At 41.5% G+C, this 23288-nt stretch overlaps 1 protein-coding gene across 1 annotated transcript; it reads right to left on the bottom strand.

Annotated features, from left to right (window-relative positions):
- Positions 1-1534: 1534 nt before the first annotated feature.
- Positions 1535-17071, bottom strand: LOC139390004 (riboflavin kinase-like). The gene is made up of 5 exons (XM_071137089.1): positions 16608-17071; positions 10212-10363; positions 5570-5672; positions 5264-5460; positions 1535-1797 (listed from the first exon to the last, which is right to left on the bottom strand). Exons 1-4 carry the CDS (start codon positions 16687-16689, stop codon positions 5309-5311), a joined length of 489 nt encoding a protein of 162 aa, XP_070993190.1. The 5' UTR covers positions 16690-17071; the 3' UTR covers positions 1535-1797; positions 5264-5308.
- Positions 17072-23288: the final 6217 nt, after the last annotated feature.

Genomic DNA, 23288 nt, shown 5'->3' with positions numbered 1-23288 from the left:
AAATCTCTCTCTCTCTATCTGAATAATTGCTCTCCCAGGTAGAGGCTTGTTCCCCCCCTGCAGTGTCGTCTAATGCCGTGTTGGCTTTTGGGTGCTGGGAGGGCTAGCCGCTTAGCTGTGTAGTGCTGCGTTGGGGGAAAGCAGCCCCGTCTCCCAGGAATGCCCTATTGGGCACGGCTGAAGAATGAGCTTTTGTTGCTCCTGTTGTTCCTCCCGGGATGTTTTGGCTGCCGAGAGCTGACGTGATGACAGGAATAGTATAAGGCGTATCCCAGGCAACTCTCTGATGGTTGGGAGGGGAATTAGGCCGGAGCGTTTTGGTTAGCGGCTTACTGTTATTTACAGGCCTGGTTACTGTAAGTCATGCTCAAGGTTATAATTAAGTCTGGGTTAGGGTTAGCAAATATGAATGTACACCCTCTTCTTGTAAGCAACACCTATTCACACTTTTTAATTGTGACAGTCCTGAGACAGATGAACTCACCCAGTGGTCTCTGTTTTTGTGATATCTGTGGGCTGAGCTGGTTGTGATTAGTTTGAATTTGTTGAACTTCGCATGTGGAGAGGATAGTTTGGATTGGATTAGGCTGCATTGGTATGTTCAAATAGATCATATTCATCCCCCACAGTGGGCAGATAGTGTAGGAGAGGCGACTGCCTGGTTTTGTGTGATGCTATGCTGTCGCCTGCTGGCATGAAAAGGGAGTGCTTCAAAATGAGAGCTCTTGGGTGCATCTCAACAGTGTAAGGTGGCTTCCTCTCCTCATTCCCCTGCCTTCACATTCACTGATGTGATGGAGCAATTTAGAGAAAATTCACAGTGAATATCTTATCCACCATATTGCCTTCACCTAGCGTAGTGTTTTTGGATCAGTGCAGACGATGAAGAGGAGACTGTTAGAGGAAGCCACGTGGCAGAATTGTGATGCACCCAGTAACTGCCGAGGTGAAGGAGATGAACAATGAAAGTGACTTTTAGATTAATGATGGACATCCCAAGCAAGGTGTCCAGAGGTGGAAAAAAAGTCCTCAAATGTCATACCTGAGTAAAAGTAAAGATACCTTAATATAAAAACGACTCAAGTAAAAGTGAAAGTAACCCAGTAAAATACTACTTGAGTAAAAGTCAAAGTATCCGATGTTAAATGTACTCAAGTACAGTGGTGGAAAAAGTAATACATTTTCATACTTGAGTAAAAGTACAAAGTTAAAGTAAATGCTATACATAAAATTTATTATATTCAGCAAACCAGATGGCACATTTTCCTTTATTTTGACAGCTAGGGGCAACTCCAACACATCATTTACAAAGAAAGCATTTATGTTTAGTGAGTTCATCAGATGTGAGGCAGTAGGGATGACCAGGGATGTTCTCTTGATTGTGTGAATTGGACTTTTCTGTCCTGCTAAGCATATAAAACATAACGAGTACTTTTGGGTGTCAGGCAAAATGCATGGAGTAAAAGTACATAATTTTCTTTAGGAATGTAGTGAAGTAAAAGTTGTCAAAAAAATAAATAAAGTAAAGCACAGATTTCCCAAAAAACAAAAGTAGTACTTTATTTTTACTTAAGTACTTTACACCACTGAAAGCATCACCTGTGCAAAGGAGTACTAGCAGTAAATAAATGATTGTTGAATCATCTTTGACAGTTACACTGCAGCCTACGAGAGATGCATCTTCGAACATGTTTAATAAGAGTACAACGTCAGGCAGGACCATACAGCAGCAGGACAGAAGGATTTTGAACGAGCCCAACACGTACGACTGGTCCCTGAACACAGACCCATGGTTAACTGGGAAAAGACAAAACAAAAATCCAAAGCTATGACATGATGCTTCAATAACTACAGAACTCCATGATTTCTTACAAAAGTCAAACGTATGCAATCACAGCTGTAAGGACTAGAAAATAACATTGTATTGGAGGTTGGGTAAACTCTTGGAAAGCATATCAATTATTTACAAGGATGTGGCTTATCCAGCTAAAGCACATTTTGGGAACAGGCCATTCTGCCATCCTACACTGTGTTTCTTTATAAAGGCAGAATACAAGTGAAAGAAGAGTGGGAGAAGAAGCAGATGACCCTGGTTAATGGCATTGGTCTGATTCTACTGAGCACGGTCTCGACTGAGCTAGATGATCTCATATTAAAACAAAGGAAACATGTTGGCTCAGGGTTGTGGTTTGGTGCCAAACTGGAGAGCAAGCCTACTAGTATTACGAACAGATGCCTCAGAGTACAGTTGCCTAATCCAACACTAGTGCCTAGTACTTGATCAAATATAAGCCATGTTGTTTTGACAGTTTAATGAGCACTTCTAGCTGCACTGATTTATAGAACATCTGACAGTTAGGTACAGAGGACAAACACACCCAGACAGCTGTAGTCCTAACAAAACTTGAAATCACGGGGAAACATTTCAATAGGGGTCTGACCAGATGATAAACATTAATAAACCAGCTACTGACCTGATGAACACAACCCTGGCCTTCAGAGTAATACCATTAAAAAAACAGAACACTGGAGCTAGGGTAAACAGAGAAATATTAGAATGGCCCATGTCGAGTCATGTTCTCTTACTGTATATTGTCGGTTTAACTAGTCAGTGGTGGCACCAACAATTTTTCACGGTCATTGTGTAGTGCTGCCTGTAATAATACAATATTTCTTGGGGATGCTAGGCTCTCGAGTGGGCTTCAGCACATTTCTTACCCCTCCCAGGAGACACCCATGACTACACTACTGAGGAGATAACTAGCATTGCATGATAAGTGTACCAGGGGGGGGCCCAGGACCGAGTTTGGGAAACCCTGCACAGGCTAATGACAGGGGAAGTCAGATAAGACCGACAGTGAGCACACTGGGTTTACATTAACACAGATTCTGCTGTGTATAAGTTTGAGAAACCGTATGTATATGTTGGTCTGTGTCCTTCTGTGGTACTAAGGTATAGTACTGCTAACCACTCAGGCATATAGGTCTGGGGAACACAGAAATCCCTCGACAACTGGTGCCAAGTCCGTGCTCTAACCAAACAGTAACCATAAATTAACCAAGAGAACTTTCCCTCTGGCCTTTTAAAATGGTAGAGACCGATCCCCATCCCACATTGCATAGCTTTCAATACGCCATTGTTGGATACCATTTACTTATGCATATCAATTGCTTACCCCAGTACATTTTCTGGATATGGGTGGAGGGGAATTTAAGGTATCCTGCAATAATAAAAAGGTCATGACGTATTTTTTAAAGGAACAAAGCTCAAAATCTGAAGAGGAACATGGGGGGGGGGGGGGGGGGATATATTAACACCAGCCATATTGTTTCCTCTGCCAAGAGTATGGCAGAGGAACAGTCTCAAGTATATTAAAATCTCAAATCACATTAGCTCAACTCATTTTGAACAACTTATTATAAAGCGTTACGTACGCATGCTCAACACTGTCCACTTTGTCCTCTGACGAAATGACAAAGAAAAACACACACATGCCCACCACATCCATCTGCAGAGAATCAGAGCCTTGGACTTGAGCCTTGTTCATAATGGCAGTTTGAAGTGACTCAAATCCATTTTGTTTTTTGCATATCTGATTTGAAAAGTTTTTTTTCTAAAGTTTGAACAGCCCAAAAGCACAGGGAATCAGATATTTAAAGCCACATTTCATACCACCTTCATAGGTGGTTTGAAATCAACTACCAATCTGATTCCGGGCCATGCGACTTGTCTGAATGGTCAAATCTGATGTACTTGCCCTCGTTTTTATTATTATTATTTTTAACACTTATTTGGTATGTCTTGTTGCTTGCCAACTTTGACAAGAACATGTAGCTAACTAGCTTATTGGTTTACAAACAAATTAGTAAAATGTGCTAGAACGCTAAAGAGCTACCTAGCTAGCTAGTTGACTGCTGGGGCTAGCCAAAAAGGATTAGTTTTGAAAGTTGGGTCATCTTATCCTTTGAGCTTTTAAAAAAAGTGTTCATGCACTGATTTTGAACATTCAAAGCAACTGGGAAATGTTCATGGCAGGCATGGGTGTCACCTTAGCTTGCTACACAACTTCTGAGTGACAGGAAGCAGGAGCACCACCAACAAAATCAGCCTACCCCACTGCTCACGCACCCGTTGTCATAGTAACAAATGACTGGGTCTGAACTTGGACAGTCCGTACTCCAAAACGGATTTGCGCACTAAGGCCTGCAGTGTGAACAAGGCTTCATTCTTCTCTTATCTCAGTGGAATGAGGGTCCAAACAAGGTTAAGTCAGTAAAAACGAAATTCTGGAAACTTCAACATACAGTGGACCCATTTAAAAAATGTCAGACAAATCTTTAGTGTTAAATAAAAATGGCCCTCATTGCTGGGGTGGGAGAATGCTGGATTTGACCAATGAGGAACCATACAAATTAAGGAAATCAGAGAACTGGAAGCTGCATTCAAGCATGTTTTTAGCTAATCATGCAGTTTGTGTCAAATAAGAACATCAGTTTCTCAAATAAAATAATGCGGATGAATTCAGTGCTGTGTATAATGCAACTATTTAGCCAAATGCCAGATAGAGGACTTCTCTGCTTCAAGGCAGACATTTTGAATACACCTGGAAATTAAAAGGAGGAAAAACTAAGTGCAAAGCCATGAGACTGAACCACAATTCTAAACAATACAAAATTGCCATTCATTTCAAAAGGACTTTTTGTCACATATGCTGGATAGGTGCAGGGAACAGTGTTGACCAGGGGCAGCCATATTAGTACTGCGTCCCTGGAGCAAGTGGGGGTTAAGTGCCTTGCTTAAGGGCACCGACAGATTTTTCACCTCATGTGCTCAGTTATTTGAACCAGCAACCTTTCAGTTACTTGACCAACGCTCTAACCACTAGGCAACCTTTAGCAGTGGATTTGGTGGTACCGGGCTCCTCTCAACAGACATTCAATTCCTGGAGTTGCACATTACCAGGATCATGTCATTTGGCACCAAACTTTTTCAAACCTCTAGAATTGGACAAGTAACATATTGGCAGTATATTTTATATATCAGACAGGAGAGCCACCCAGTCATTCAAACTGCAATGGAAAACACCCAAAGCAGTGTTTGGAAAAATCACTTGGCTCTTTTTGATGAAGTAATCGTGGCACTCCTTAACGTCAGTGGTTCATGTTTGCTCCACACTAAAATACAAGCAAGGCCTCTGCCGGCCAGGTCACTAGTCCTAGTGAAAAATTACATTTGGATGGATACTTGCGACAGCGACTTTACCGAGTGATGAGCAATGCGAGTGTGAACGTGTTGTGTGATTAGAGGTCAGTGGCCCTTCGTGATCTTGTTGGACAACGTCATGGACGAGCTGGCAGAGGCTATGAAGAAGTTGTCCTTTTTGAGTTTGAGGTGTTCAGGGAGGTCCAGCTTTCTTTTGGCCTCCTCAATGTCATGGTTGATCGCTGCTATAAGGGCATCTGCAAACACAGAGAAGGGGTGAGAATGTGTGGCCTTAAGTCTGAGGATGGCTGTGTGTGTACAAGGATGGAGGAGCGTGCATGTGTGTACACCAGTACTCACTCTTACCAAGTGAGTCATAGCTCCTCTCTGGACGGATGTATCCCACCAGGACTACACTGAGGATCTGGCCATAGAAATCTTCTTTAAACGTGTGGATCACATGAGTCTCCTGTAATACACGTCAATCAATAAAATGTCAACAATCAACCACAAGACACAAACATAGGTAACACCTTATCCAAACCAGGGTGAAGTCTGGTTGATAGTGGTCGAGGGTCTAAAATGAAATATCCCAAATTTCAAATCAAAGTGTATTAGTCACATGCGCCAACTACAATAGGTGAAATGCTTACTTACAAGCCCGTAAACCAACAATGTAGTTAAAAAAAAGAAAGAAATAGTAAGTAATTAAAGAACAGCAGTAAAATAACAATAGCGAGACTATAGACAGGAGGGTACCGGTACAGAGTCAATGTGTGGGGACACCGGTTAGTTGAGATTATATGTACATGTAGGTAGAGTTATTAAAGTGACTATGCATAGTCACTTTAATAAACAGAGTAGCAGTAGTGTAAAAGAGGGGAGGGGGGGGCAATGCAAATAGTCTGGGTAGCCATTTGATTAGATGTTCAGGAGTCTTACGGCTTGGGGATAGAAGCCTCTTGGACCTAGACTTGGCGATCCGGTACCGCTTGCCGTGCAGTAGCAGAGAGAACAGTCTATGACTACGGTGGCTGGAGTCTTTGACAATTTTTAGGGCCTTCCTCTGACACCGCCTTGTACGGAGTTCCTGCATGGCAGGAAGCATGGCCCCAGTGATGTACTGGGCCGTACGCACTACCCTCTGTAGTGCCTTGCGGTCGGTGGCCGAGCAGTTGCCATACCAGGCAGTGATGCAACCAGCTCTCAATGGTGCAGCTGTATTCAAATACTGTTAGTATAACATGATCTGTTAGACACACTACAACAAAATGCACATAGCAAAATTTCTCATTTGAGAATTTCTCAATTCTATGGACATGCAACACCTCAATAAATAGACATTCAATAGCAGTTAAACATAAAATCAGTATGGCACCAAGACAATCAAATATAATTAAAAACCGACGTCATTCACCACACAGTCAATAACAAATCAGTCGCAACCTTTGAAACAGGGTACACACTTTTTTTTTTAACAGTTCAGACCTCTGGTAGTTAGGCCCTGCAATGTAGTAAGACGTATGCTTCTTACCTCAACGGAACTAGATGAACAAGCACAATCCTTGCGCTTGCCCTGAGTGCGTGCGCTTTTGGAGAGGGAGTTCCAATGCTAGAGTGGTCGGTATTTAGTGCAGTGGTGGGCAACGGAAAGCAAGCTTTGCCAGATGACGTTTCTTCACAAGAGGACTCAGAGGAAACCCTAGAATTTTCTTATACAGTGACTTCGGAAAGTATTCAAACCCCTTGACTTTATCCACATTTTGTTATGTTAGTCTTATTTTAAAATGTAGTAAATATTATACCCCATAATGACAATTGATTTAAAAATACAATAATATCACATTTACATAAGTATTTTGACTCTTTCCTCAGTACTTTGTTGAATCACCATCGCCAGCAAGTACAGCATCAAGTCTTCTTGGGTATGACAAGCTTGGCACATCTGTATTTGAGGAGTTTCTCCCATTCTTCTCTGCAGATCCTCTCAAGCTATCAGGTTGGATGGGTAGTGTTTTTGCACAGTGAATCTGGTCTCTCCAGAGATGTTCGATCGGGTTAAAGTCAAGGCTCTGGCTGGGCCACGCAAGGACAGTGCCTTTTTAGGTGCCTTTTGGCAAACTCCAACCGAGCTGTCCTGTGCCTTTTACTGAGGACTTGCTTCCGTCTGGCTACTCTGCCATAAAGGCCTGAATGGTGGAGTGTTGCAGAGGTGGTTGTCCTCCTGGAAGGTTCTCCAATCTCCACAGAGGAACTCTGGAGCGCTGTCAGAGTGACCATCGGCGCTGCAGACATTTTTTGGTTCCCATCTCCAGATCTGTGCCTCGACACAATCCTGTCTCAGAGCGCTACAGAAATTTCCTTTGACTTCATTGCTTGGTTTATTCTGATATTCACTGAACTGTGGGACCGTTATATAGACAGGTGTGCCTTTCCAAATCATGTCAAATCAATTGAATTTACCACAGGTGGACTCCAACCAAGTTGTCGAAACATCAAGGATGATCAATGGAAACAGGATGCACCGGAGCTCAATTTCAAGTCTCATAGCAAAGGGTCTGAGTAAGATATATATATTTTTATTTTTAAATGTGCAAAAGTTTCTAAAAACCTGTTTTTTCTCTGTCATTATGGGGTATTGTGTGTAGATGATGAATTTTATTTAAATATACTTTAGAATAAGGCTGTAACGTAACAAAATGTGGAAAAATACATCCCGAATGCACTGTATTTTGGGTAGTTATCCAAGGTCGCCCTCTAAACTACTTTGACACAATGTACCTGCCGCTTACGGAGGCGACTTGCTAGTATAAGGTTAGCTAGCTAGTAGTGTTGAATCTTCAGACAGGACCTAGAGAACTAGAATTGCCGGTATCTAGAGTCGCTCTCTGGTCTCAACAAATTTATACAATTAATATGCTACACACAAAAGACATTTGCATTACAGAAAACAGCTATTCCCACCCCACAGCTGGGTTTCTCTTGGTGGCAGACACCGAAGCAGAGGTCAATGAGCAGCTTTGCTTCATTTCCTGTACAATTGTAGGCGTGCACCAAAGACTTGATATGCTAACTCCAACCGTCTGTCTCGCTCAAGAGTCCAACACGTTCAGGAGTTCGGTTGAACCTCTCAGGTTGAGGGTCTTCTTAGGGGTGATGTGGTTCGAGACGTCTTGATTCCCAACCCAAACAAACTGAGTTTACTTTCAAAAGTCTCTTCCTTGGTCAAAATGCACCCTGGACAGAAAACCAGTGGTCTATGAAGAGTTCTTGAGAAAACCTGACCATAATGGGTGACGTGGTCAGTGTCACCTCTAACAGGTTACCTATACCTTGTTGGTCAGGGGCCAGGGAACGGAAGTCTATTCAGATCAGATCCCATGGAACGTTGCTAGACATCGACCCAGTTGTTGTTGCCATCCTGTACCATCCTGTACCTGTCTCGCAGGTGTGATGTTCGGATGTACGATCCTGTGCAGGTGTTGTTACACGTGGTCTGCCACTGCGAGTACGATCAGCTGTCTGTCCTGTCTCCCTGTAGCGCGGTCTTAGGCGTCTCATAGTATGGACATTGCAATGTATTGCCCTGGCCACATCTGCAGTCCTCATGCCTCCATACAGCATGCCTAAGGCATGTTCACACAGATGAGCAGGGACCCTGGTCATCTTTCTGTTGGTGTTTTTCCAGTCAGTAGAAAGGCCTCTTTAGTGTCCTAAGTTTTCATAACTGACGTTAATTGCCTGCCGTCTGTCTGTAAGTGGTTAGTGTCTTGTTCATTAATTGTTCATGGTTCATTGAACAAGCTTGGGAAACAGTGTTTAAACCCTTTATAATGAAGATCTGTAGGTGTGTACTCATTCCCAATTCAAATACCTTTAGAATAACCTAACCCATTATCAGACACACTACAACAAAATGAACACAGCAATAGACATTAAACATAATCCTATCAGTATGGCACTAAGTCAACCAATAGACTTAGAGCTCACCCCAAACTACTTCGACACACGGTACTCACAATACAAATGTCTCTGCCGCTTACGGAGTTGACTTGCTAGTATAAGGTTATCTGGCTTGGGTTAACTAGTTAGAAGCCAATATTAGCTAGTAGCGTCGCATCTTCATACAGGACCCAGAGGAAACTCTAGAATTGCTAGAGTCGCTATCTGGAAGAGGGGATGTGATGGTATGGGGGTGCTTTGATGGTGATACTGATTTACTTCGAATTCAAGGCACAATAAACCTACGTGGCTACCACAGCATTCTGCAGCCATTCGCCATCCCATCTGGTTTGTGCTTAGTGGGACTATCATTTGTTTTTCAATAGGACAATGAACCAAAACACACTTCCAGGCTGTGTAAGGGCTTTTTGACAAAGGAGGAGAGCGGTAAAGTACTGCATCAGATGATCTTGCCTCCACAATCACCCAACCTCAACCCAAATGAGATGGTTAGGAATGAGTTGGACCGCAGAGTGAAGGAAAAGCAGCTAACAAGTGCTCAGCATGTGGGAACTCCTTCAAGACTGTTGGAAAAGCTTTTCTCGTGAAGTTGGCAGAGAATGCCAAGAGATTGCAAAGCTGTTATCAAGGTAAAGGGTGGCTACTTTGAAGAATCTCAAATATATTTTGATTTGCTTAAAACTTGTTCGCTTACTACATGATTCAATATGTGTTATTTCATAGTTTGTGTCTTCACTATTACTCTACAATGTAGAAAATAGTAAAAGAAAACCCCTTGCATGAGTACCTGTGTCCAAACATGACTGGTACTGTAAATACAAATATATATATTCTAAACTTAAGCTCAAAAAATACAATTTGTTCTGCAATTTTGAGAGTCCAAAAAGGTGTGGAGACCAACATTTATTTTTTTATTCATTTTTCAAACTTATTTTGGAAGAAATAGGGAATTATTTGAGAAGTGCAGGGGTGCCAATATATTTTGCCAAAACTATATTGGCCTATATACCTTTATAACCTAAATGGGTGGGCGAGCTGGACTTGCCATGGATTTCTTGGTGTTGTTGTAGTAAGGGTTACAGCCGATGCTCATCACCATCTTGTGGATGTCTCCGTTGTCCACGCACGCCCAGCCATAGTAGATTCCTGTGCTGATGTCGCCAGGCAGGAGCTCCACCACAGAGTCTGTGAAGTTGGCTGATCAGAAGAGACATTCAAATGACATTACAGGGCTTGACATTAATTTTTTCAGCCACTTGTCCTTCAGACAAAGTCAGTAACACCATGAGCCAAAATGGTGAAGTACATAGGAGGGATGTGAAATTATTTTCGGTCCCGTTCTGTGAGCTTGTGTGGCTATCACTTCGCAGCGTAGCCGTTGTTTCACCTAGACGTTTCCACTTCACATTAACAGCACTTACCTCAGCACTTTGACTGAGGCAGCTCTAGCACAGCAGAAATTTGACTGACTTGTTGCAAAGGTGGCATCCTATGACGGTGCCACGTTCAATAGGATGCCATGTTCAAAGTCACTTAGCTCTTCAGTACGACCATTCTACTGCCAATGTCTGTCTATGGAGATTGCACAGCGGTGTGCAAGATTTTATACACCTGTCAACAACAGGTGCAGCTGAAATAGCAGAATCCCCTAATTTGAAGGTGTCCTCCTCCTCTTGGTCATGTAGTGAACCTTTAACATCATGTCAAATGTTTCAGGCATATCCACTAGCTAGCTAGTAAAATAGTACAACTTGGCTAGGCAAGGTAACTTATCTAGTTCGTTCATTAAGTGTGAATGCCCCAGAAGCCGGTGTTGAGGATATATTGGCACGTTTGCCATGATGGCTTCTCGGGAATTATCCCTTTTATAATACGGGTTAGCAACATATTCAAATATGATTGACGTATTGTCATCAAAAGCTACATTTTGGTTATTTTATTCATACGTCATCCTTCCACAATATATAGCCGACACAAATCTAGGGTTGTCCCAAGCCGGCTGGTCGTTCGTTCTGTCGGTTGAGAGACGCGACCCAGTCGTCCAGTCTGTTTTTCCATTGCCATATTGTCTGGAAACGTTCTTATCCCTTGCTTGCTAGCTATACACTACAGTAGTAGCTGCATTTGTTAAAACGGGTTTCTAGTGACATTTACTAACGAGGCACGATTTCGGCAGGCATAGAAGAAAAATGCTCTCTCGTTAGGACGCTGTTGTTTAGAAGAGCTAGCTAGCTATAGGGTGACCAGACGCCCCCGTTTTTGGTGGCCTGTCCCCGGAAATGTCCCCGTTTTTAACTGTGCGTTAAAAACAGACCGCAAAGTGAAATATTTTACTTGGCAAGAAAGACCGGGCAGCAGAGCCTACGGGTTGATGTCTCAATCGCGTTGTGCTTGTTTAGGCCAACAGAGGGGGCTGCTCGCTATAGCAACTTAATTCACTCTTCTTCTACTAACTACTTGCTCGCGATAGTTTTAGAGAAAACTGCTGTGGAAAACTCAGCCAGAAGCTAGCAAGTATCAAGTGAATCCACAACATCACCACTAACGTTTTTTCAAGCCAGGTACGTTACAATCGTTTGGGATACTAGCTAGTGATGTTATGTTACAATTTATTATCTAGATAGATGATCTGCTCTATAAGGTTATGCTAGCTAACGTTAGCTATGTAGACTAAGTTGGTTAGCTAGCTACTGTTATGGTAGCTAGGTTAAAAAACATTCACATGTAAACATGCAGTGGACGGGCTATTTTGAAAATATGATTATATTAAATGAATGCACAATTATGATAATATTTTTGTAGATTACAATTTTAATGGTTTGGTATTATGTGAACATATACGAAGAAGAGTGAAGGAGACAGGAGGAAAGGTATGATTACAGAGCCTGCCAATTTATCATTCCAAACAATGTTTTTCAGATAAAATACAAAAATGAGGCAAGCAATGGGAATCTGTTAACCAAAGTATTTTATCTAATAGTATGCTATTTATTAATACAGATTTGAGAGGAAGGAGAAGGAAAAATGTATGGAGTAAAAAGAGTGAAGCAAGGAGAGTGTAGAAGAGTGAGGTGGAAAGGTGAAGAGAAGGAAAGGAAGGAAGACGAGTGAAGAAAAGAGGAGAATTACTCAACGTAAGAAGAGTGACAAAAGGAGAGTGAAGAGCAGACAGAGGAGATACAATGACTCTTTCCAAGAAACGGAAATGCACTCTTATGAAAAACAGAGAGAATTTCCATCTATAAACTCAGGTCAAGACAATTGAATGGTTCACTGCACCCTTTGTAATTCCTCTCTTTCAATTGGCAGCCGGAGAAGAACGGCAGTGGTAGAACATCAGCAGACGAAAAAGCATAAAGCCTCTGAGGGCCTGTGTTAGTATTCCCTCTGGCTGAGACGCAAAGAAAGTTCAAGGAGAGGGGCTACAAGAATGATCAGATTAATATTGCCATTGAGAAAATTCAAAACAAAACATTACCGTTTTCAAGGTCAGTCTCGCAAAAAGACGCATTCTTGCATTCTAACTACCCGCTATTCAAAGTGCTCTGAACAAATTAAGGGAATTGTTCAAACATTGGCACATCCTAAAATCTGATGATAGTCTCGGTAATGTGTTTTCGGACCTTCCCTTGGTCGTATTCTCGCGGGGCAGAAATCTCAGAGACCAATTGGTAAACTCTGATTTACCACCCCAAGATATTCCTGAACAACGTCTATTTGCGCCCCTACTGGATGGAAATTACAACTGTAATGGCTGTGCTCAATGCAATGGCACTTATACATGTAGATCCTTCAAACACCCACAAACAGGGAAATCGATCCCAATAAAAGGTGTTATTACGTGCTCCACTAAGGCAGTTTTTTATCTTATAACTTGTCCTTGTGGTAAAAATTATGTAGGTAAAACAAAGCGCGAATTAAAAGTATGTATCTCAGAGCATCGTAGCACCATTAAGTGTCAAAACTTTACTTATCCAGTTGCGGCCCACTTCTTGGAGGCAGGCCACTCGATTTCGTCTCTGCGTTATATCGGCATCGAACATGTCACCCTCCCTAGGAGACGGGGTGACCTTGATAATTTATTGTTAAAACGAGAGGCTGCCTGGATCTTTAATTTAAAGACCCTTGCGCCCTTCGGTCTCAACGTAGACTTTGATCTGAAGCCATTCTTGTGATTGTGACTTTGCCATTGTAATTGTTTGTAAACTTGTGTAGTCAAATTAATCTATGATCGTATGCTATCCATTTGTTGTTTGTATGCTGTTCTTTGTATGACATTTTAATATTTGATTATTAACCAATGATATTAGGCCACTCTTGGCCATGATTAGACACCTTTGTCTTTTGACACTATATAAACGAGTCATCCCGCAGTGTTTGTGATTATACCCTGATGAAGACAGCTTGGCTGTCGAAACGTTGGTAATTAAATTTTTTCATCTGAGCTCCTAGATTGTTCGGCTCTCTTTTATTTAAGTTTTCTACTCCGCTAGCCAGCACCTCGTCTTAATAGGTGTGCGTTTCTTTTTCTTCTAGTATGCCCTCTGTCACCACATTCTTCAAGAAGGTAGAGCCTTCCCAAGAAGAATACGGTTTAGCTGTGCAGTAGGGTGTCTTTGCATACCACACTATGCGACACAATCATAGTTACAGATCTATGGACTGCACAACACAACTGACACAAAAGCTTTATGAGCCAAAGTTTACATGTGCTAGGACAAAATGTGACACCAGTGACACAGGACCTAGACCAGGTTGAATTTGTGTCCCTGTCCATTGATGCGCCAATCATGAACATGTTAAGCTGCTGCCTATAGTAGTCAGATATTGTAAGATATGATGGCAGCACATCTGTGGAAACAAAACTGCTTGATTTTGTTGAATTGAAAGGAGAAACAGCAGAGGAGATTGCAGCTGAGGTCCTGGCTGTCATCCAAAAATTTAACCCGGAAAACAGTCGTGGCATTCTCTGCCGACAACAAATACCAACTTTGGAGGACTGAATAGGCTGGGGAGGGTCAATGTCCATACCAAAGTTAAAAATGCTCTGCAGTGGGAGGTGGCTTAGGTTGTCCTGCCCACATTCATATCACAGTCAGAACAGCTTTGGATATTATGTTGAGTACCTGTTCACAATGATATTTGGATATGTTCATATTTTCATCATCAGAGTAGAAAGACTGAAGGACCTTTGTGAGTTTTTTTGGCCAGGAGTACCATGACATTTTAGGACACAGCAATGTTCGCTGGCTGTCCATGCTCCCTGCTCTAGAAAGAGTGCTGAAAATGTATGTGCCATTGAAATCCTTTTTTATTTCTGTATACAAATGCCCTGTTGTCCTGCGAACAATGTTCGAAGATCCACTGACTGAACTTTGGCTGGCCTTTGTCAATGGAAACCTGACCGTATTCAGTGACACGATCAAGATGCCTAAAGGCCAGGACCGCTGTGCTGTGGAGTCCGCTGCAATTCTGAGAAACTGAGGCAAAGTTGACTGCAAGACGTGACGACAACTTCATTACAGTTTTGGTCAGAGGACTTCTGAGAGAGCTAGAGGAAAATGGAGCCATGTCTAAAGAGAGCTTTCTCAAAACATCCCAATCATTCTTCACTATGGCTGTGAACTACTTGCAAGCATGGGGAAAGCACACAGATAATCTAAAAGATTTACATTGTCTCCTTTTAAAAAGTCAACCTCTGCGTTAAGAGATCCAGAAGGTACACTGCAGGAAAAATATCCCAATGTGACCATCAATGAGGATGCATTGTGTGACGAGGTTACTGGTCTACAAGAGTTCCTAAAGGGGGGAATCGCTTGAAGAATGGAAAACATCCGAGACACTGCTTAGTCAGAGAGGGAGTACGGTGGTTACCCACTTCAAAGCGAGTGACATCCCACACACTAACCTAGCTAGATTAGCGTCTGTTGTCATGTGCTTACCTGGAAGTAATGCACCAATCGAGAGAGTTCTCCCAAATGAATGATATGGACAGCAGCAAGAAATAGGTTCACTGTTCCTACCATCAAGGCCATGCTTATTGTGAAGACAAACTTCAACCTCCCCTGCCAGAAGTCCATGGAGAAGCTGGCCAAAGACAGAGCAATCCTGAAGATAATACATTCTTCTGAGAAATAGAGATCAGGTTGGTATAAGTATATTATGTAGTTACCAATCTCATCAGCATCTTATTTCTTTATTAAGTATTTCACATACTCGTGTGTTTTTTCAATTTTGCTCATGTTCTATTCTGCTCTTATTCTAGCAGGACCACTGAATGGCTGTCCAGATCAGACAGTTCTGTCTTGTCTGTAGTGTTTCTGTAATATAGTTGTCTTCCCTGTCTGTCACAGTGTGCCTGTTAGACTAAATACATAAAACCGTAATTTGACCCCTTTTTTATGTCATAGATAATAACATTGGATATTTTAATTATATATTGACTACCAAACCGGAAATGTCGCGGGTTTTCATTTCATTTCAGAAATCTGTCCACATGGCTAACACAAACGTCTAACTGAAGCTGGAAATCATGCAAACTAGCTGCACTTTGTTTTTTTTTTTAATGAAATTTTGTATATAGATCCATAAAAATGAACTGATTCGTGATTTCGACTGACTGAGAAATGCAGCCTGACTCGCTCGTCCCGATCCCATACACATTCATTACTATGGGACAGTTGGAGACCGAATTTGAATATTGAAACAATGTTGCAAATGTCAGAGACAGTAAGGTTGATACAAATCGCCGCTGTTGAAAACTAAATGCTAGTCTAAAAGAAATGTGATAATGTCTAGATGTGCTTTCTATAGTGGAGACCAAGTTTATAACTTCCCTGCATGGGTCGATAATCCAGGCTGTATCACAACTGGCCGTGATTGGGAGTCCACAGGGCGGCGCACAATTTGCCCAGCGTCGTCTGGGTTTGGCTGGTGAAGGCGTCGTTGTTAATAAGTAGTAGTTCTTAAAACACTTACCTAGTTAAAATGTTATATTAAATAAATATTTAAAAAATAAAAGGACAGTGGATTGCGCAGTCAGATGGAACAGAGTAAATAGGCATTTTAACGTCATAGATTTAGCCAGTGGTCATTTGTGGAACAGACACCGGCTGGAACGCGCTTTTAACCAATCAGCATTCAGGATTAGATCCACCCGTTGTATAGCTGTAGTTATGTTTCGCGCATGGATTTGTTTTACTGTTTCCTTTAAATTATTTTCAGTCATAACAAAGATAGCCAGCTAAAATACTAAATTAACTAGCTAGCTAAAGTGTTAGCGCGATACAAGGCCTATATAATCTCTAACTAGCTGCCAACAGCAGTAACGTTAGCTATCTAAGCAGTGAAGTCAAATCATAATTATCAAACCACATGCCGGTGAAGCATACCGTTAACACAAACATATCTAGATGATACCGTTAGCTACGTTTAACATTACCTGTGAGAATTCCTAGTTCTTTGCTTCCTCGTCCGAATCCTCGAACGACTTCCCCCCGGCAGAAATACGGAAGATTCTTCATGGTCTGCTCTTTTCCAACTGGAGACGACTTTCAACAAACGTTAGCTAAATTGTTAACGAGCTGTGTAGTTAGTTACCTAATCAAGCCTAGTCTCTAAAAAGCGTGCTGTAACGTTAGCTAACTCGACACACACTGGTGAGGATGACCTCGAAACGAAAGACAACTAGCTAGCGAACCACTGACAACCGCAGGAAGAGATTATTCCCACAAGGACCACAGTTCGTATTTTATTGCTTATTGACCGGCGAAAATTACAGAACAATTCATTTATCTAAACTAGCTAGGTAACGTTAGTTTGAGATGCTTTGGTCAAGTACCTAGCTAAGTGGGCCTATTTCAATTTGTAATTGAGGTCGACGCTGCTCAGTGTTTTTCTAAATTAACCTATGTGAATGAAGTCGACGATGCTCAGTGGTTTGCTGCAATCTGGTCTCAGAGCATCTAGTATTATTCTGTACGTACTTCTTGTTCGTTGGAATTTATCAGCAATGGGCGTCCAACGTTTTGGTGCATTACCGCCACCTACTGTACTGGAGTGTGAGTCAGAGACAGGGAGAAACTAAAATCTACCTGCCAGCCCTGTTGCCATAACAAAATACCTTTATTTAAAAAAGTGTTAATATCTACTCAATATATTTGTTAAAATCATTTCCTGTAGCCCCTTCTCCCTCATACTAGATTTCAGTCTCTCGTACACTGTGATACTACCCACACTGTAGCAATACATGCTCCATGGTCTCTGTTTCCTGGCAATAATCATGCTTTCCTATCACATTTAAAGTCTTATTCAAGCGGCTTTGTCTCACCCGTAATCTTGTAAAATAGCCCACTCTCTACTATCCCTTCCTGCCATCCTCCCCTCTGTACTTAAATAAATGCCTGCCCTTAGTATCTCAATTCTACTGTATGTAAATCCGAGACACTCCATTTATGTTATGTTTCATATGGTATGTATTAATGGCCACCACTAACTTTGTTTGTTACAGTTCTTAATTAATATATATTACAAATCGCAAAATGTACAATATGCTACTAATTTGCCAAACATACAATATGCTATGAATTTGCAAAACGTATAGTATGTTACAAATTATAGCTAGGTCACTAACATTAGTTAGTTGGCTAACTTTGGCTATGGGTTAAGGTTAGAGTTAAGTAACCATCTGGCTATGTAACCATACCAAACATAACATATTAAACTAATGTAGAGGTCCGGAATTATATTTACTATGTTACGTCTGGTCTATGAGACCAGGCTATTTATTTAGGCTATCCATTAGCATTTGCGCTGGAGAGCTGCGTGTTACCACAGTCAAAGATAGCGTTTTGGTCTTACTTTAAGGTTAGCAGTGTGGTTAGGTTTAAAATCACAATTTAAGAAGATCAATTGTAGATATACCGGGATTTACGACTTTATGGCTGGGGTAACTAGTGACGACCTGTACTTAGTAGCTAACTGACCTCGTACCCACCCCAAGGCTCTCATCCAATGACTGCTCTCATCCATTACGTAGCCTCCGCCTCTTTACCTCTATGCAACTCCACAAGTGCTTGGTCTCAAAGGTCGACAATGTTATTGAGGCACAGTATGACGAAGGCGTATAATACATCAGAATTTAAGTTGAAATTATTTTATGTCCAGGAGTTCTCCTACTTGGAGAGGACTCTGTTACCTTCAGTTTACAAAAAAAAAAAAAAAACGTATTCAGGACAATAGGATTAGCAATCTTACGTCCATTTTCTACATCAATTATTCACTGAGTAATAAACTACAAGGTCCTACATATATGCCACTAGATGACGCTGTAAAACGAATGAATGCACCTAATCCTCTGAATGAAATTGTGTAGACCAGGGGTAGGCAACCCAGTTCCCGGAGAGCTGCAGGGTATGCCTGATTTTGCTTCAACCGACCTGGAAGACCAGGTGTGTTGAATTTAGTCACTGAACTGATCAATTAGCTCAGGTGGTCAGTTCAATGATTGACTAAACTCAACACACCTGGTCTTGGTCCATTAAAGCAAAATCCTGCATTCCCTGTGGCTCTCCAGGAACAGGGTTTCCTATCACTGGCATAGGCCTATTTCTATTTATATAGAGCATCTATTCACTGAGTGTACAAAACATTATGAACACCTGCTCTTTCCATGACAGACTGACCAGGGCCCTGTTTCAGAAAGTGGGTTTGGTGAAAACTCAAGTCAGTTGACTCAGAGTTGAAGGAAACTCAGGGTTTTTGGTTTCACAAAGCCAGTTCAGCTTAACTCGGAGTCAGTTACTATGGCAACATACTCCATGAAGTTAACCTGCTCCCTGGCAGGTTTTCAACTAACCCTGAGTTTCTCCTCTTTAGTTGAAGCCTGAAGGTGTCAGGCATGGCATGTCCTTTTCTTGAAGAGCCAGTTGACATAGAAGCACAAATACTTCACAGAAATCTCCTTCAGGAGAGGATGATCAGACCCCGCTTGGATGTTTTATCATTCTCTGATTCTGTTTCTGCACAATCGATCATTCATCTGAACTATATTCTCAGCCCTCATATCATTCACATGAAACGTCGTGGACATGCTCCCAGTTCGGAACAAATTCTTTGTGTTGCACTTTGTTTTTATTTGCCAACGGGAGTTTTCTATATAACGTCGGTGACGCTGAGCATATTTCCAAGGCAACAGTCTGTCGCGCTGTCAGAAATGTCTCTTGCGCTGAAACGTTCACTGTACACTTTTGTGGAGTCCAAGTCACAGACCCACAAGACTCAAAGAATTCCACATAATTGCAGATATCAGTCAAAGCAACACTTAATTTAGTATAAAGCTTTGAGTACCCCTGCCAGCCCTATTTGCTGACCTCTTACCCTGAGCCCGGCCCACAGCAACTTTATAACTTGGCTCACTGCAGGACACGAGCCAGGGTAGAGATGACCATTGGGATGCTCAAGGCCCGGTTCCAGTGCCTTCATAGGCTCAGGGCTACCCCAGAATGAGCATTTGACATTATCGTGGAATGTGTGATTCTCCCACAACATTGCCACAATTGGAGCAGAACAATGTCATACTCAACCAGTGAATGAGCCTGACCACCCTGCTGATGCACGAGATGGAAGAGACAACATGCTACCATTTCTGATTGAACCATCACCTCCGCAGTGTCAAAGACAATATGCCTTTCTTATTATGAAATATTCTTTTTTTCCTGCACGTACAAATGCAGTAGTTCATATTTTTTTATGTTGTTCAAACAAGTAAAGTCACCCACCTGTGGACACCTCATCCACCTGTGGACACCTCACCCACCTGTGGACACCTCACCCACCTGTGGACACCTCACCCACCTGTGGACACCTCACCCACCTGTGGACACCTCACCCACCTGTGGACACCTCACCCACCTGTGGACACCTCACCCACCTGTGGACACCTCATCCACCTGTGGACACCTCATCCACCTGTGGACACCTCATCCACCTGTGGACACCTCATCCACCTGTGGACACCTCATCCACCTGTGGACACCTCATCCACCTGTGGACACCTCATCCACCTGTGGACACCTCATCCACCTGTGGACACCTCATCCACCTGTGGACACCTCATCCACCTGTGGACACCTCACCCACCTTTAACTGATGTCCCAGCAGTTGTATTTTTAGCATCTGCAGCTTTGTGGTTAATTTCTAAATTACATTTTTCAATTTGTTTCTTTAAGTACACCTTTTTCACAGAGAGATATAGGAAAACAAATGACATTGAATTTCACAGTGCCAGGTCTACTTAGTATCATTGTAAGTCATGGGCCAATGCTGAACATCTTAGGTAAGTTGTGCTGTCGGTGGATGGACCCTCTTCCTCACTGTAATTTCCAGGCATTGCTCTGTTAGAGAAAAAGGTGCACGTTTTATTATGGTACAACACTAATATCAACTGTTAGATGTTATTTAAGGTGTGAACCTCAATAGGCCTCTGTATCTTCCCTCTCTGTGGCCGCTGACAAGCTGTCTTCATCATCCTCCTATAATGAAAAATAACAATTTGTGTTCTACTCTAACCCATTATGAAAAATCTGTGGACTATTAAGAGTACTTACAACTGCATGGAGGTCTGTTATGACAGAAGGCTCCAGACAGATTACACCATCAGTAACCGATGAAGATTAGACAGTTAAATTAGAATTAGAATTTTGTTTTTACAACGGTGTGCAGGCCACGTCACAATTCTTCAAATATATGACTGAGTCACCTTAAAATAGATTGTGATGTCTGAAGGACAACTAAGAATCTGAAAAAGTAACATTCAATTATAAAGAATTGTACCACTACAAGAAAATCAGTGTGCCAAGTCGTCTAAGATAGTGATGCCCACCCACCCGAGGTAACACTGGCAAAAGGAAGAACGTACATATGTCATTCATTTGAATAACTGAACTGTTATGTAAGCCCTTCTGTCTTGGGGGGGTGATTGGGTCAGATGAGCTTCCTCCCGAGATGCCTTCAGTAATAGGTCGCCCACTGGGGGCCATCTCTTCAGCCTCTGAGTGGTGGATATACCACTCACTGGATATACTCACCTGTTTTTCAGCTCTCTGCCTTTTTTCTATTGGCTATCATGGAGGTCAAATTTGAACATGTCCAGTAAACACAAATTTGGATGCTTGTATGTATAAAGGCATTTAGGTGTTACTTTCAAATAGACAATATTCAATACTGGCAGCGTTGGGATGGTTGAAAAAGTAACTTCTTGGTTTAGAAAATTTCACTAACTACTTAAATATATCACATGTTGAATGTAGCCACTGAATGCTGTTTAATTAGGTAAGCTAGGCTAAACATCACAATTGCTTGTAATTAAATTATACCTTCTGTTGAAGTATATTTTAATCTTCATTTGCTGCCAAGTACATTTTGTGCCTGTTGGGTTGCACCTGCGTAAATAAACACACACACTCAAAATGTGTGTATAACACTTCAGAAAACGTATTTTCAGTTAATACTCACACATGGACTAGGTCAGGAATTTCCTGCAATTCCAGCTCACATTCTTTTGCTGCTAGTACTGTATTGCTTTTTTCTTAAATATATACTCATATTCTGCATACTCTTTCATAAATATTTCTAACGCCACTGGGGCGAAGTAAGAGGTTTGAGCCCTTTTTTTATCCTGTTGCCATGAAGAATCATGCTATCTGCATTCCATTGATGAGGGCGTTTTATCTCATGCACACGCTTTACTCAGGGTTAATTTAACTCAGAGTTGATTGAACTAATTGTTATCACCTGTTCTGAAACCCGAAAACTCTTGAGTTTGACAGCTCAGAGTTAGTCATCCCAGAGTTCAGGTTTCAACTCAGAGTTTGTTAAACCTGCTTTCTGAAACAGGGCTCAGGTGAAAGCTATGATCCCTTATTGATGTCACTTGTTAAATCCACTTCAATCTGTGTAGATGAAGGGGAGGAGACCGGTTAAAGAAGGATTTTTAAGCCTTGAGTCAACTGTCATGGATTGTGTATGTGTACCGTTCAGAGGGTGAATGGGCAACAACACAAAATATTTAAGTGCCTTCGAACGGGGTATGGTAGTAGGTGCCAGGCGCACCGGTTTGTGTCAAGAACTCTAATGCTTCTGGGTTTTTCACGCTCAACAGTTTTCTGTATGTGAACACCAAGTTATTTTAGAAGAAATACTGAATCATACAAGGGTGCCAATCTATTTGACCGCAACTGTAATTTCTAATTTGTGTAATTGTAAAAAATAAAGTATATTATATTTGACAAATTGCTTCATTGTTGAATATGTTGTGAAATACTTTATGTGCACAACTAGTTAACAACATAACTTGCAACCAGACCTTTAGACGTAGTTAGGTACTGTATGTGTTTAGTTCACAGCAGAACAAAATAAAGATTATCCCTTTAAACAAGTTTTGACAGTGAATTTAGAAATGAATATGAACAAAAGAAATACACTTAAACTTGATTGGTTCATCTTCCCCAGGCCTCCTGCATCAATTTACATAATTTGTATCCTTTTGGGTTGCTGCAGTTCAGTGTTATGGCTCTCTTATGCCCATTCAGAGAGCGGTAAGAAAACTCAAAACCAGTCACCAAAGGAGATATGGGATAAAAAGGCAGGAATTCACTTGATCATGGATAAATATTGCACAATTCCTGTTAGCAGAGACCTTGAAGAGTAGGTGGGAGTGGTAGTAAATTAAAATGTTTAAAGGCTAAAAAGCAATCATTTTGTAAAAATGTCTTCAACCAGGCAGTTATTGTTAATGTTAATATAAGTATTCTTTTTTTTATAAACAATCCTTATTTTGGTGACAAATGTGATTGCATTGTTGACAGCACACAACAATGCATCATAAATGCCTCTTGGGATCAATTAATTGGTATTCAGACAAAATATCGTCAATAAAATAATGCCTATAATGGTTATTATTTTTTTTGTTTTGTCATATGTTGTGTCAAAAGGTAGTCGGAATTTTAGAAAACTATTTTGTGTTATGTTGTACTACACACCGCCTGGAAACATTCATTTCAATGTATTTAAATATTCATGTTTGGACAAACAATTACCATAATTTGTTCAACTTTGACACCCC

The sequence above is a fragment of the Oncorhynchus clarkii genome, chromosome 30 (assembly GCF_045791955.1).
Source record: "Oncorhynchus clarkii lewisi isolate Uvic-CL-2024 chromosome 30, UVic_Ocla_1.0, whole genome shotgun sequence".
Classification (NCBI taxonomy): domain Eukaryota; kingdom Metazoa; phylum Chordata; class Actinopteri; order Salmoniformes; family Salmonidae; genus Oncorhynchus; species Oncorhynchus clarkii.
The sequence above is the reverse complement of the archived record's forward strand: the minus strand, read 5'-3'. Positions and strand labels throughout refer to the sequence as shown.

Bases quoted from the DNA above. Each gene is read 5' to 3' on its own strand.
- LOC139390004 (XM_071137089.1), bottom strand. From the start codon at position 16,689: ATGAAGAATCTTCCGTATTTCTGCCGGGGGGAAGTCGTTCGAGGATTC. The intron at 5,673-10,211 runs GCAAGTCCAGCT...CGTGTATTACAG, and splicing joins ACAACACCAAGAAATCCATG to GAGACTCATGTGATCCACAC. The intron at 5,461-5,569 runs GTAAGAGTGAGT...CTGTGTTTGCAG, and splicing joins GAGGAGCTATGACTCACTTG to ATGCCCTTATAGCAGCGATC.